We start from the raw sequence: 15,753 nt of genomic DNA, 5'->3' as shown, positions 1-15,753 counted from the left end.
TCAAAACCACCATGAGGTACCACCTCACACCGGTCAGAATGGCCATCATAAACAGATCCACAAACAACAGGTGCTGGCGAGGCTGTGGAGAAAAGGGAACTCTAGTCCACTGTTGGTGGGAATGCAGACTGGTGCAGCCACTATGGAAAGCAGTGTGGAATTTCCTCAAAAAGCTGAAAATGGAACTGCCTTTTGATCCAGCGATTCCCCTGCTGGGACTATACCCTGAGAACACCAAAACGCCAATACAAAAGAACCTATGCACCCCAATGTTCATAGCAGCACAATTTACAATAGCCAAGTCTTGGAAACAACCTAAATGCCCATCAGTAGATGATTGGATCAAAAAATTATGGTACATATACACAATGGAATACTACGCAGCAGAAAGAAAAAAAGAAGTACTAAACTTCCCAACAGCATGGATGGAACTGGAGAGCATCATGCTAAGCGAGGTAAGCCAGGGGGCGAAAGACAAATACCATATGATCTCACCTATAAGCGGAACCTAACCAACAATGCAAAGAAGCAAGGCAAATATGACCAGCAACACTGAAAGGAAAGGAAATCAACAGAGACAAGAGGGAAGGGGGGGCAGGGAAAGGGAAGGGAAGGGGAAAGTCAAGGAACGTATAGCGGGGACTCATGGACAAAACCAGGGGGGAGGAGCTGAGGGAGGGGGGGGCGGGGGAGGGAGGGGGGGAAGGCAGAGACAAATGTATTTAAAAAGTAAATAAATTAATTAAAAAAAAAATTTATGTGTTGGCCCTTGAAACAGTTATTTGCGTCCAGCCACCTGTGTCTGGCCCAGAGCAACCCTGCCACTTTTCACAGCTGGCTATTTTCTGTGTACTTTTTGGGATCTGGTGCTGTGGGCTAGAGATCCATGCTTTTGGTTTAGACCTTGCTCTTCTTAGGGGTATCCAACTGGCCATTTCAGTATCCTTCTGGTGCTGCCACCTGTGGGTGCTTCGCCCGCCTTCTTGAGTCTCTACCGCACTCCTTAGCACTTAGATTGCGCTAAAGCCGATTCTTCTGTCTCCGAGGTTACAAGGTTCCTCTCTCACTCTTGTTCAGTTGTTTGTTCCAGGTGATTTCACCCCAATTTAGTTGTAATTCCAGGTTGGTCCTGGGAGGAGGTTAGTGTGACTTTCACTCACTCCTCCGCCATCTTGATTCTCCTCCCAGACTCTGTCTCTTGAGGAGCCTACTTGGCCACTTTTAGAAGATGCCAGGCCTTCATATTTCTGAGCAATGCAGCTACTGAGAACTGAGTCCTTGCGAACACAGCATAGGTTTCCAAAAAGAAGCTACTCATTTCCTGTACTTGACCAACTCTGTTCATGTAAAGCTAGCCTATTGGTTCAGAGCTCCCTTCACAGAGGAATTTCTCAAGGTAGCCTGATGTAGAGGTGGATATGGTGGAAAGTGCTTTCACTGACAGAACACCAAGTGTGAGCCTAAGCCACCCTGTTCCTTCAAAATGCTTTCCCCTTTATGGGACATTGTCCCATAGGAAAGTGGACCATATGATATCTAACAATCCTCTCAACTTAGTCCAGGACACACAGTTTTCTACAGTTGAAAGGCAAAAGGAGGAGAAACACAATGACCCAGAACTTAATTAACCTGTTCTCTGGCTTTATTTCCCTTACATAGAGAATGGCAGCTGTACAAGTATGGGAACTAACTCATTTCTAGTTCTTTCATCCTATCAGCTACAGGTTCAAGATTTACCTATTACACTTCTGAACTTTTACAGAAGCTGTTTCCTCTGCCTAAAACGCTCCTCCTCTTTTTCCTCACTATCTTTCATCCCCTAGCTCCTACACAACCTGAGGTCTCAGCTGACACCTCTCTTACATTAGGCCTTCCTTATCGCCCAGACAAGGGTAGGTGCCATCCTCTATGCTCCCAGAGCCCCTGTGCTATATTGTATTTGCCTAGTGTTTTGTCCCTCTACCTGAAAACTGCCACTGGTGGAGGAGTGGAGGAGGAGATACTTATTTTCCAAGAGTGGTGTCTTAAAAAGTTTTAAGGTAATATGTTGTAATGACAGTTAAGATTTTTATCAGGGACTGTGTGTCGGCCTACAAATGATTAAGATGGCGGAGGAGTGAATGGGACTCACACTGACCTCCTCCCCCCAAGACCAACTTGGAATTGTGAATAAATAGTGGAGTAATCACCTGGAAAACAATGGAATGATAGTGGGAGAGGAGCCTTGGAGCCGTGGAAAGACAGTGGATTTGACACTCACACATCCCAACAAATAAGAAGTGCGGTGGAGGCTCGAGAGGGTGGGCTGGGTGCCCACAGGCACTAGCACCAGAGGGACATTGAAACAGCCAGTTAGTTTCCCCCGAGAAGAACGGGGTCTGAATCATAAACAGGGACCCCTAAACTACAGCAGCTAAAGCCGAGAAAATACAGACAAAACGCAACCCCAAAAAGCTTAGGGGTGCTCTCTGCCAGAGACAGGTGCCTGGGGATGCAAAGAGACATTTAAAGGGCAAACACAAAAATTGCAGTGGCAGCCACCCTCCTTGATCTCTGGGTGGAGGCGGCAGCAGGGTGGGCTGGTGCCTGGGAAAAGACTGGTGAGGAAAACTTTGTGAACAGAACTGAGACGGAGGCTGGTGGAGCCCTGATAATAACTCACCCTCCACTCTGCAGCTACCATCTCGGTCAGGCATTAGGGAATCAATTAACCTGCCTTTTGTGGGCTCTGCACACAGCTTGTGCGCATGTGAGCTGGGGGGCTAAGTGCAGACTGGCTGGGAGAGCCCTGAGGAGAGACAGGAGATGGAGGCGTTGGGAAAAGAACGGGAGGAGAAACGGGGGAGTCCCGACTCCCTCCTCGTTCTGTAGTCTCCATTGTGGGCTGGAAAAGGCCCGACCCCAAAGAGGCAGAAGCAGGGCGCCCACGAACCAGACTGCCTGCGATTGAAATGCAGTCTGCACAGGGGGTGGATGCTTGGCCGAAAGGGTCAAGGAACTGCCCAGAGACCCCAGAGGAGAGACTGAAAACGGGGGCATTGGGGAAAGAACAGGAGGAGGAACCGGGGAGTCCCGATTCCTTCTCCTTTCTGTGCTCTCCATTGTGCGGGAAGAGGCCACACCCCCAAAGAGCCAGAAACCGAAAAGCTCACATAGACAGCACAAAGCCACCCAGTGCAGGCACGCACACTTGCGCCAAGTGGCCGGCGAGGGTTGGTGAGTGTGTGTGTGGACCCGCGGGGGCTGGCAAGGGCTTGCACGGGATGGCAAGGCCTCCCAAAGGTTGGCACAGATATGGCCTGCCAGGGAGTGCACAGAGCAGCGAGGGCAGGCGTAAATTGACCCGCGTGGTCCACGATTGCAGAGCGGCTCACAGAATTAGTACACAATTAGAATTAGAAGGGGTCACAGAGCTGCCCAAAATCCCTGGAGTAGAGACCGGAGACAGGATTAACCCGAGAGTCCTGGAGCTGACTTCCTCCCATTTCCGTAGTCCCCATTTGGCGAGGGCAAGCAATGCACCCAGAGACAAAAGGGGGGAAAGCACACAATAGAAGACCCTAAACTGACCAGTGCCGCGGTGCCCACTGGCCTGGGAGGCCAGATGAGGATGCGAGGTCGCCAATAAGGCCCCTGGTCTGGGGCAAGCATGCGTGGGCCCAGGAGGGCGGGTGATCCTGCCACGTGGGGCAGCAGCGTGCTCAAGGAGACTGCATGAGAGTGCAGAGCGATCCAAAGAAATAGTCCATCCCTCACCGGAGGGGTCACAGAGCTACCCCAAGCAGGAGTCAGACACAGACAGTAGACTCCTGGCATACTCAAACAAATGACCCAAGGTCATATAGGGTAAACAACTGACATTATCAGAGGCAAGCCCAGAAAGAAAAGTAAAGGGGAAATAAATAAATAAATAAATAAAAAGACCCACCTACTACCATATAAGTTTAATCCAAAAACTCAGGAAATCTAGACAGCCCAATTGAAGCAGAAGCAAAAATAAATAAATAAATAAATAAGTAAATTACTTAACAGACTCTCACAAAATGGGGAAGAAAAAGAAGTTCCCCCCAAATGAGTGGAAAAGGGGACTCCCCACATAGAGAGCTAAATGAACTAGAGGAAAGGGAACTATCAGATATTGAATTCAAAACAATGGTTCTAAGAAAGCTCAATGAGCTCAGCCAGCTCAAAGAGAACTATGAGAAACTGCAGAGAAACTATCAGGATCTTACAACAAACTATATCAACCTGGAAAAGGACATAGAAACTAGACACAAGAGGATATGAAGAATACCATTTCTGAATTGAAGAACACAGTAGAAGGAATCCAAAGCAGGCTGGATGAAGCCAAAGATCGAATCAGTGAGATGGAAGATAAGGTAGAAAAAAGCTCCCAGAAAGAACAAGAAAAGGAAAAACGACTCAAAAGGAATGAAGAGGCATTTAGGGAATTGCAGGACAACCTGAAAAGCAATAATATCCGCATAATACGGATCCCAGAAGGAGAAGAAGAGGAGCAAGGGAGAGAGAACCTCCTTGAAAAAGTAATGATGGAAAATTTCCCTAATTTGAGGAGAGAAAGGCTCTCATGGATCCAGGAGGCACAGAGGGCCCCACTCGAGAGGGACTCAAGGAGGTCCACTCCAAGACACATCATCATTAAAATGGCAAATGTCAAAGACAAAGAGAGAATCCTCAAGGCAGCAAGGGAGAAGGAGAAAGTAACATACAAGGGGGCCCCGAAATGCCTAGGAGCTGACTTCCCAACAGAAACACTACAAGCCAGAAGGAAATGGCATCAAATATTCCAAGTCATGAAAAGTAACGGCCTATGGCCAAGGCTGTTCTACCCAAAAAGGCTCTCCATTAAAATACAAGGGGAAATATGGAGTTTCCCATACAAGAGAAGGCTAAAAGAATACATCTCTACCAAACCAGCATTCTAAGATATACTAAGAAGACTGGATTAAGAAGATGAAGGAAAAGAATGAGAGAGAGAGGAACACAGGTACAAAGAGAAAAGATGAGTAAGTGTCTATCAGTAATACCTCTCACCATGAATGGACTAAATGCCCCAAAAAAAGGCACAGGGTGGCTGAATGGATAAGAAAACATGACCCACACATAGGCTGCCTACAAGAGACCCACCTCAGAGCAAGAGACCTACACAGATTGAAAGTAAAGGGATGGGAAAAAATATTCCAAGCAAATGGGCAAGAGAAAAAGGCAGGGGTTGCCATACTTGTATCAGACAAAGAAGATTTCAAAACAAAGGCCACAAAAAGAGACCCAGAGGGGCACTTTATAATACTTGAAAGAAGAATCTTTGAAGAAGACATCAACATTGTAAACTCATATGCTCCCAATATAGGAGCCCCCAAGTATATAAGGAAATTGTTGGACTACTTTAAAAAAGATATAGACAGCAATACACTGATAGTAGGGGATTTCAACACCCCACTGTCAAAAATGGACAGATCTTCCAAACAAAACATTAATAAACATATCGTGGCGCTGAATGACACACTGAATCAAAGAGACTTAACTGACATATATAGAACCTTACATCCCAAAGAAGAAAAATACACATTCTTTTCAAATGCTCATGGCAGTTTTTCAAAGATAGACCACATGATAGGACACAAAGCAAGCCTCAGCAAATTCAGGAAAATTGAAATAATACCAAACTTTTTCTCGGACCACAAGGCCTTGAAACTCGAAATCAACCTCAAAGAGAAACTTCAAAAACTTGCAAACTCATGGAGACTGGACAGTACACTATTAAACAATGAATGGGTCAATAATGAGATAAGAGAAGAAATCAAAAAAATTTCTGGAAACAAATGAAAATGAACAGACAACAGTCCAAAACTTATGGGACACAGCAAAGGCAGTCCTGAGAGGGAAGTTCATAGCAATACAGGCTTACTTAAAAAAGATAGAAACATTTCAAATAAAAGACCTAACACTACAACTTCAAGAACTGGAGAAACAACAAAAAATCAATCCCAGAGGAAGTCGAAGGAAGGAAATAGTCAAGATTAGAGCAGAACTGAATGACATAGAGACAAAAAGAACACTTCAAAAGATCAACCAAGCCAGAAGCTGGTTCTTTGAAAAGATAAATAAAATTGACAAGCCTTTAAGCAGACTCATCAAGAAAAAAAGGGAGAGGACCCAAATTAATAATATCAGAAATGAAAGAGGAGAAATAACAACTGATACCACAGAAATACAAAGGATCATCAGAAACTATTATGAACAATTATATGCCAAGAAAGTTGAAAATCTTGATGAAATGGACAAATTTTTAGAAAAGTATAATCTTCCAACACTGAAGGAGGAAGAAACAGAAAGCTTGAACAGACCAATAACAGTTGGGGAAATTGAAGCAGTCATCAAGAAACTCCCAGCACACAAAAGCCCAGGGCCAGACGGTTTCACAGGAGAATTTTACAAAACATTTAAGGAAGAGCTAACCCCTGTCCTTCTCAGACTATTCCAAAAAATCCAAGAGGAGGGAAGACTCCCAGACTCTTTCTATGAGGTCAGCATCACCCTAATACGAAAACCAACTAAACACCCTACTAAGAAAGAAAAGTACAGGCCAATTTTGCTGATGAACATAGATGCTAAAATCCTCAACAAAATATTGGCAAGCCGCATCCAGCATTACATTCAAAAGATTATCCACCACGATCAAGTGGGGTTCATCCCAGGGATGCAGGGATGGTTCAATACACGCAAGTCAATCAACGTAATACATCACATAAATAAAAGAAACGGCAAAAACTACATGATCATCTTGATAGACACAGACAAAGCATTCAGTAAGGTACAGCACCCATATATGATCAAAACACTCAGCAAAATGGGAATAAATGGGGCATTCTTCAACATAATAAAGACCATATATGAAAAACCTACAGCCAATATCATACTCAATGGGCAAACTGAAAGCTTTCCCACTAAGATCGGGAACACGCCAAGGATGTCCGCTTTCACCACTTCTTTTCAACATCGTATTGGAAGTCCTAGCCACAGAGGTCAGACAAGAAAAAGAAATAAAAGGCACCCAAACAGGAAAGGAGGAAGTAAAGCTATCATTTTTTTCAGATCACATGACAGTGTACATAGTGAACCCTGTAGACTCTACCAGAAAACTCCTCAACCTAATAAATGAATTTGGCAAAAGAGCAGGATACAAAGTCAACATTCCGAAATCAAAGGCATTTTTGTACACCAGCAATTAAGTAGCGGAAGTACAAATTAGAAAAAAAATACCATTCAATATAGCAGGAAGAGAAATAAAGTACCTGGGAATAAATTTAACCAAAGAGGTAAAAGACATGTATGCAGAAAACTACACAACATTGAAGAAAGAAATTAAGGAAGACACAAAAATGGAAGCCTATACCGTGCTCATGGATTGGAAGAATTAATATCATCAAAATGTCCATACTACCCAAAGCAATTTATAGATTCAATGCAATCTCTATTAAGATACCAATGACGTATTTCACAGAAATAGAACAGGCATTTCAAAAATTTATATGGAACCATAAACGAACCCGAAAAGCCGCAGCAATTTTGAGAAAGAAAAACAAAGTAGGAGGGATCACAATACCGGACATCAAACTATACTACAAAGCCACTATACTCAAAACAATCTGGTACTGGCACAAGAACAGATCCATAGACCAGTGGAACAGATTAGAAAGCCCAGAAATAAGCCCAGGTCTCTATGGGCATCTAATATTTGACAAAGGGGGCAGAAGCATAAAATGGAGCAAGTATAGCCTCTTCAACAAATGGTGTTGGGAGAGCTGGACGGCTCCATGCAAAAAATTGAAATTGGATCATCAGCTGACACCATTCACAAAAATAAACTCAAGATGGAGAAAAGACTTAAATAGAAGTCGCAACACCATAAAAGTCCTAAAGGAGGACATTGGCAGGAAAGTCTCAGATATCCCACGCAGCAATTTTTACACTGATATGTCTCCTAAAGCAAAGGACGTAAAGGAAAGAATTAATAAGTGGTACCTCATCAAAATAAGAAGCTTCTGCACGGCTAAAAAAACATCAACAAAATGAAAAGGGAGCCAACCCTATGGGAAAATATATTCGCTAATGATACATCAGATAAAGATTTGATCTCCATGATATATAAAGAACTTACTCGAGTCCACTGCAAGAAGACAAACAATCCGATCAAAAAATGGTCAAAGGTCCTGGGCAGGGGCTTTTCCAAGGAGGAGATACAGAGGGCCCAGAGACATGTGAAAGGATGCTCAGCATCACTATCCATCAGAGAAATGCAGATCAAAACCACCATGAGGTACCACCTCACATTGGTCAGAATGGACATCGTAAACAGATCCACAGACAACAGGTGCTGGCAAGGCTGTGGAGAAAAGGGAGCCGTAGTCCCCTGTTGGTGGGAATGCAGACTGGTGCAGCCACTGTGGAAAGCAGTGTGGAATTTCCTCAAAAAGCTGAAAATGGAACTGCCTTTTGATCCAGTGATTCCCCTGCTGGGACTATACCCTAAAAATCCCAAAACGCCAATACAAAAGAACCAATGCACCCCAATGTTCATAGCAGCACAATTTACAATAGCCAAGTGATGTAAGCAACCTAAATGCCCATCAGTAGATGATTGGATCAAAAAGTCATGGTACATATACACAATGGAATACTACACAGCAGAAAGGAAAAAAGAACTACTAAACTTTGCAACAGCATGGATGGAACTTGAGAGCATTATCCTAAGCGAAATAAGCCAAGGAGCGAAAGACAAATACCATATGATTTCACCTATAAGCGGAACCTAACCAACAATACAAAGATGCAAGGAAAATAAGACCAGCAAGACTGAAAGGAAAAGAAATATCAGACAAGAGGGAAGGAGGGAGGTGGTGCAGGGAAAAGGAAGGGAAGGGGAAAGTCAAGGAACATATAGCAAGGACTCATGGACAAAACCAAAGGGGAAGAGCTGAGGGAGGGTAGGAGGGAGGGGACAAGGGAAAGTGGTGGGGGGGTAGGCAGAGACAAATGTATTTGAAAAAATAAATTAAAAAAAGATTTTTATCAGAATGTGTTTAAAAAAAGCAGTGTGAAAGCAAGCCTGTAAGAGTCAGGCCTCAAGTCAAAGGTAATTAAAGGGTGGCATCTCTTATAAGTACTCAGTCCCCAGCAACCAGTGGCACAAGTCCTACTCTTGGGTAACCCTTTCAATGTTAGAACCTTCAGGTCTCTGTTCTTCCTCATTAGACTATAAGTTTCATAAAGGCAGGTGTCATATCTCTCTTGCTTACCATTGTATCCCCAGTATCCAGCACCATGCAAGACACATAGTAGGAATTTAATAAGTGTTTGCTGTCTGATAAATAACTGCATGATTAAGTGAATAATTTGTGTCATTTTCAGCAGGTCTTTTCCCCTATCTGGGTCTCAATTTCCTCACTGGTAAAATGAAGAGATGAGACTTTATGAGTTATAAGGGCCCTTCCCACTCTGAATTTGATGGCAGGCTAGTTCTAATCCTTCATCTGGCACTATGACGTCTGTAGGCTAATTTTGGCAAAGATATTTAATCCCTTTAAGTGGAAGGTGTTGCTGAATAAAAAATACTTATTAGGTGTGAAATCTATGAAAAACAAGATTATGTTTTATTTTATGACACAAGCACAACCCTCTAAAGAAAGAGAAAATTACCAAAATAATGGCATTTCAGATGATACAGAGAAGATGCAAGCCTATCAAAATGGTCAGAGTGCTATGAATCACATTCTCAATTTTTATTAAATTTTTTTTCTTTAACTGGCTTGTTCTGTCTCCAGCTAAATTTTTTCTATTAAAAATGTCTAACAAATATATATGTACTGAAAGCACTTTGGGTACCTAGACCTATGCTGGATACCATGAAAATAAAACATATCTGTGCCATGACATAAGATACAGCGTACTTTGAAAACTAGCAGAAGTATAACATAAGAAAAAACAGGGGGTGTGGAGGACAGCAGGGACTCACAAACTTCAAGAAGGTGTCTGGAGTGGGATTTGAGACACGCCCATGGCAATAAATAGAATTTAGATAGATGGGGGAACTGGCTAGAGAATTCCAGTAGAAGAGAATATCTTACACACATAGCTGGAGACAGTGTAGTATATTTGAGTTGGTATGTGGTATGGGTATGTGGTATGTTTAAGTTGGCCCAGAATAACTTTCCCCAAAATCCCAAAATAACTCTGTGAATATTCAACCATTAGAAACTCATTCTTTTTGATAGCCCCTTTAGAAAATGCAAACACACCTGAGCAAGTTAATGTACTGACCTATTAAATACTTGTGCTTTGGAGTCAGACAGCCTGGGTTTCATTCCTAGCTTTGCTACTTCCTAGCAGTGACCTTGGGCAAAATTACTTAACTTCTTTGTCTTAGTTTGTCCAGGCTGCTATAACAAATTATCACAGACTGAGTAGCATACAAGCAACAGAAATCTATTTCTCATAGTTCTAGAGGCTAGAAATTTAAGATCAGGGATACCGTATTGTCATGTTCTGGTAAAAACCCACTTTTTTATTCATAGATGTCACTTTCTTGTTGTGTCCTCACATGGTGGAAGAGGCAAGGGAGCTCTCTAAGGCCTGTTTTATAAGGACACTAATCCCATTCATTAGGGCTCTATTGTCATGACCAAATCACCTCCAAAACACTTCCTTTCTAATACCATCACCTTGGAGGGTTAGGATTTCAACACAGGAATTTGGGGGAGGACACACAAACATTGAAACCACAACATTCTTTGAATCTAAGTTTCTTGTGAGAAATACATGAGATAATAAATGTAAATATTAACAATTAATAGTGATTATCATCAACATCTTCATGCAAACTCTGATTGCTTTCTTCCTAACAGCTAGATGGGACAGAGCAGGCTGAAGGAATGAAACTTTTGACAGGCAGAGCCCCAAGACAAGAAAATAATAATAGCAATGCAAACACTTACATGGTACTTATTCTGTGTCAGGCAATATTCTAAGCACTTTGTATATATTAACTCTTTTTTTAAAATGTTTAATTATTTATTTTAGAGGGAAGGGAAAGGAGGGAGAAAGATGGGTAGAAACATTGATGTGAGAGAGAAACATTGATCAGTTGCCCCTCCTACACACACCTTGACCGGGGACCGAACTCACAACCCAGGCATGTATCCCAACCTGGGAATTGAACCAGCAACATTTCAGTTCATGGGATGACACCCAACCAACTGAGCCACACCAGCCAGGGCTATATATTAACTTTTTTAATCCTTCAACAGCCCAGTGTGGTACTTATTATTATCTTGTTTTACACAGGTGGAATCTAAGGCATATAGAGGTTGAGTAACTTGTCCAAGGTCACACAGGTCGATTACAGCATAGCCAGCTTTAAATGCAGCCAGTTTGGCCCCGAGTCCATACTGTTAACCACCACATTATACTACCTCTCTGTTTCAATAATTGGTGAGGGCTGGAGCCCTCAGAGAAGGTGCTGTTGAGGTAGTGAGAAGGAACAACAAAATTCTGCAAGCAACTGTCATGCTGGACACCACTCAGCTTCAGAAAAATTGGCCTGAGAGAGTAGGTATGTTGGCTTTGAGGAAGTCAGGGAGATTTGGGAGGAAAGCACTGACAAGGTGAAGCAGCATTTCATCAGAATTTGCTGTTCTTTTCTTGCTTTCAAACATCATGAGGCTTCTGTTTGGTCACCAGATAATCCGTGAGGTCCTTTCTAAAGCTGAGAAGCTGTAAAAGTTAAAAACCTGTGAAACATCATTAAAGTAGACATTGATTCATGTTGAGGGCCAAGGGTTGTACTAGGAGACTTGTGAAATAAATCAGAAAGCGTATTCTAAAATAAACAGAACACCATTAAAATAGCAAGAGTTCATAATTACTATGAGTCACCATATGTCAGTACATGATAGTTATCAAAGATAAGAAATTACCTTAAAGAGTGAAGTTTGGCCAAAGAAATTAAACAAGATGGTCTGTAAGTTGCTAAGAGGAATTCTCTCCCTCAGTGATTTAGGCAAATATATGGAAGCCAAAATTCTCTTCAGAGGGATTTCACTTAAGTTAATCTGTCAAGAAAAGCCAGGAAATAAACACTAGATTCATCACCCATGAGCTTGAAGTCCTCTCCGCCTCCCACTCCAGCTTAGCCTCAGCCTTAGAGTATCACATGGAGGACTAAAGGATGAGAACTAGCCCCATAAGCTATGCTATACATTTTACACAGACACACACACACACACACACACACACACACACACGTGTGTACAGTCAGATCACAAGCTAAGACATGACCTGGTACACATAGACATAGACACACACACACACACACACACACACTCTATCTTTTCCTTTCTAAACATATCCTTCAGTTTCTTTCCCTTTGATTTGCTTCCACCTAGGTATTTATAGAGGTAGAAAGAGGTGATTTGCCATGATTCTCAGAAATAAGGGCCAGCCTTCTTCCATATAGTTCTGAAAGGGGAAAAAATAAACCAGAATAACAACAAAAACACCCAATACAATGGCGTTAGGCACTTGCCCCAGAGTTCACTCAGCAATATTTTTGTTAAAAATTGGGGCAGGGACATGAGGCATTAAGCCTTAGGAATTCTTTCAGAGGCTCACTATCAGAAGAATTTTCTAATTTGACTGGTAATAATATTTGATAAGTACTGGAACATTTTTTACAATGAAAGGGGCCTTACCAATAATTATACTAGGACCACAGTTGTAAACCTGGAACCTGCTAGACAATGTATATGGGTATTTTTATGTGTATTCTTTTATTTAATCCTGCTATCATCTCTGAAAAGTATATTGTATTATGCTATCAGGAAATGGGGGGCTCAGAGAAGTTAAGTGACTTGTTTATGGTCACATAGCTGGGATATAGTTGTACAAAGATATGTGTGATTTTGTCCCACATTTTCTCCATTATCCATACTGCCTCTCAAGGAACTGTTATCTGGCTAGGTACATCATGGAGAGATGAAAGTCTATAATATTTCTAAGAATTACTTGTGACCCCAATAGCCATATAGCTCTTCTGGCATGAATGAACTTTGTTATGGCAATCAAGTACCATGCAGAGGTTATAGTTTAGCTTCAACATGTAAGAACTTTGGTACCAATATGTTATGGGGATTAGTTGGCTTGTTTCTCCATCAAGATCTATAATAAAATATTCTGTATGTAACCAAAATGCAATGGAAAGTCAACATCTGCTTCCAGTATGGCTGAATAGCTCCTAATGGACTTGACCTTCTTGTGTATAACAACTATGCAAAATCAACATGACTTAAGGGCACTGGAAAATGAACAAAAGCAGGCAGGTTCTGGAGAATAAGGAAAAGGGTAACATCACAAAGTGAATTAACCGTTTTTATAGCTTTGAGCCTGCTGGCAGGCTGAAACTAATACTGTTAAGGATGCTCAAAATTCTGATAGAAAATATGCAGTCTTCCTTGCATGAATAACCAGAAAACAAAGGTTCAGACAACTACAGCCACTGGAAGGTCAAAGGTAAATTTTAGAGAAAAGAGAGCTAGAAAAGGGGGAGCCAAAATTCTGAATATGAAGTCTTTCTGAGCTCTGAACCATTTATGTATAGGACAGATTCAAAGTAAGGATAACTAAGATTTGAGCTGCCATCTAAGAAATGAAATCTGCAGGTTGATTTCAACCAAATTAATTGGAATATCAAAAATCAATAGTCTTCAGAGGACTATAGTAGAATATAGAGTTTCCACAACATACCACTCACAATATGCAGGACATAAGCTGATATTACTCAATATGTAAAGAAAAAACAAATGCGATTCATTTTCAATGAAAAGGCAATCAGCAAGATGGAGGCATAAGTAGATACACTTTGCCTCCTCGCACTATCAAAAAGAAAACAACAAATTTAAAAACAACAAGTAACTAGAACTGCCAGAAGGCCAAACTGCATGGAAGTCTGACAACCAAGGAGTTAAAGAAGAAACATTCATCTAGACTAGTAGAAGGGATGGAGATGGGAAGGCTGGGGAGGAAAGGACTTGCAGCCAAAAAATGAAGGCTATGCAAAGTGAAATAAAGAAAACTATACAGGGAACCAAAAGTGAAGGGAAGGAAACCAGGACTCAAATCAACGATTAGGAGCAGAAGGAAGAGATAAACATTCAACTAGAACAGAATGAAGAAAGAAAAATTCAAAAAAAAGGTGGAGGCTTAGGGAACTCTGGGACAACTTTAAATGATTGAACATCTGAATCATAGGGGTGCCAGAAGGAAAAGAGGAAGAGCAAGAAATTGAAGACTTATTTGAAAAAATAATGAAGGAGAACTTCCCCAATCTAGCATAGGAAATAGACTTCCAGGAGATCCAGGAAGTTCAGAGAGTCCCAAAAAAGTTGGACCCAAAGAAGTACACACCAAGGCATATCATAATTACATTACCCAAGACTAAAGAGAAGGAGAGAATTTTAAAAGCAGCAAGAGAAAAGAAACAGTTATCTACAAAGGAGTTCCCATAAAACTATCAGCTGATTTCTCAAAAGAAACTTTGCAGGCAAGAAGGGACTGGAAAGAAGTATTCAAAATCATGAAAAGCAAGGACCTACATCCAAGATTACTATACCCAGCAAAGCTATCATTTAGAATGGAAAGGCAGATAAAGTGCTTCCCAGAGAAGGTCAAGTTTAAGGAGTTCATCATCACCAAGCCCTTATTATATGAAATGTTAAAGGAACTTATCTAAGAAAAAGAAGAAGATGGAAAACTATGAACAGTAAAATGACAACAAACACAACTATCAACAACAGAAACTACAAAAAACAAACTAAGCAAACAAATAGAACAGGAACAGAATCATGGAAATGGAGGTCAGAGGGGAGGGGAAGGGGAGTGAATGGGGCAAAAGGTACAGGGAATAAGAAGCATAAATAGTAGATACAAAATAGACAGGGAGGTGTTAAGAATAGTATAGGAAATGGAGAAGCCAAAGAACTTATATGGAGGACCCATGGGCATGAACTAAGGGCAGGGGGAATGCTGGTGGGAGGGTGGTGCAGAGTGGAGGAGAATAAAAGGGAGAAAAAAATGGTACAACTGTAATCACATAATCAATAAAATATATTTCAAGAAGAAAAAAAGAAAAGACAATCAATGGAGATCAACTATGAGATGATTCAGATGTCAGAAATAGCAGACTAATTTTAAAGCAGCTAATATAACTATGCTCAGGTCTTTAAAATAAAATACACTTGCAATTAATGCAAAAGAAGAAGTAATAGCAGAGGAACAGAAGCAAAAAAAACAAAGATGTAAATTCTAGAACTGAAAATACAGTATCAAAAAATTTTAATTGCACTGGAGAGGTTCAGTAGTAACATGAAGATGTCAGAGATCGAAGAACTTGAAGATAGTCCAGTAGAAATTATGCTATCAGAATAATACATAGTAAAATGATTAAAAACATGAACAGAGTCTCTTGGACCTGTGGGGAAGCATCAAAAAAATCTTACATATATGTAGTTTGAGTCCCAAGAGAAAAGGAAAGAAAGAATGGTGAAGAAATTTATACAAGCATTTATTTTTTTTAAGGTGCCAAAGCAAGCCAATGGGAAAGAAAAGTCTTCAATAAATGATGCTGGAATAACTAGATACTCATAGTGAACAAAATGAACTCCAAATCATATACTACAC

General features: G+C 41.2%; 1 protein-coding gene across 1 annotated transcript in view; it reads right to left on the bottom strand.

Annotated features, from left to right (window-relative positions):
* ADGRG4 (adhesion G protein-coupled receptor G4) overlaps positions 1-15,753 on the bottom strand; it is a 140,558-nt gene that overhangs the window by 47,147 nt on the left and 77,658 nt on the right. Inside the window, 1 exon segment of the mRNA XM_054579593.1 lies at positions 11,997-12,131. Coding sequence (XP_054435568.1) covers positions 11,997-12,131 — 135 coding nt within the window.

The sequence above is a fragment of the Pteronotus mesoamericanus genome, unplaced genomic scaffold, assembly GCF_021234165.1.
Source record: "Pteronotus mesoamericanus isolate MK-2021 breed Mesoamerican mustached bat unplaced genomic scaffold, CSHL_Meso_final contig_55, whole genome shotgun sequence".
In the NCBI taxonomy this organism is placed as follows: domain Eukaryota; kingdom Metazoa; phylum Chordata; class Mammalia; order Chiroptera; family Mormoopidae; genus Pteronotus; species Pteronotus mesoamericanus.
This window is presented reverse-complemented; position numbering and strand designations above follow the sequence as displayed.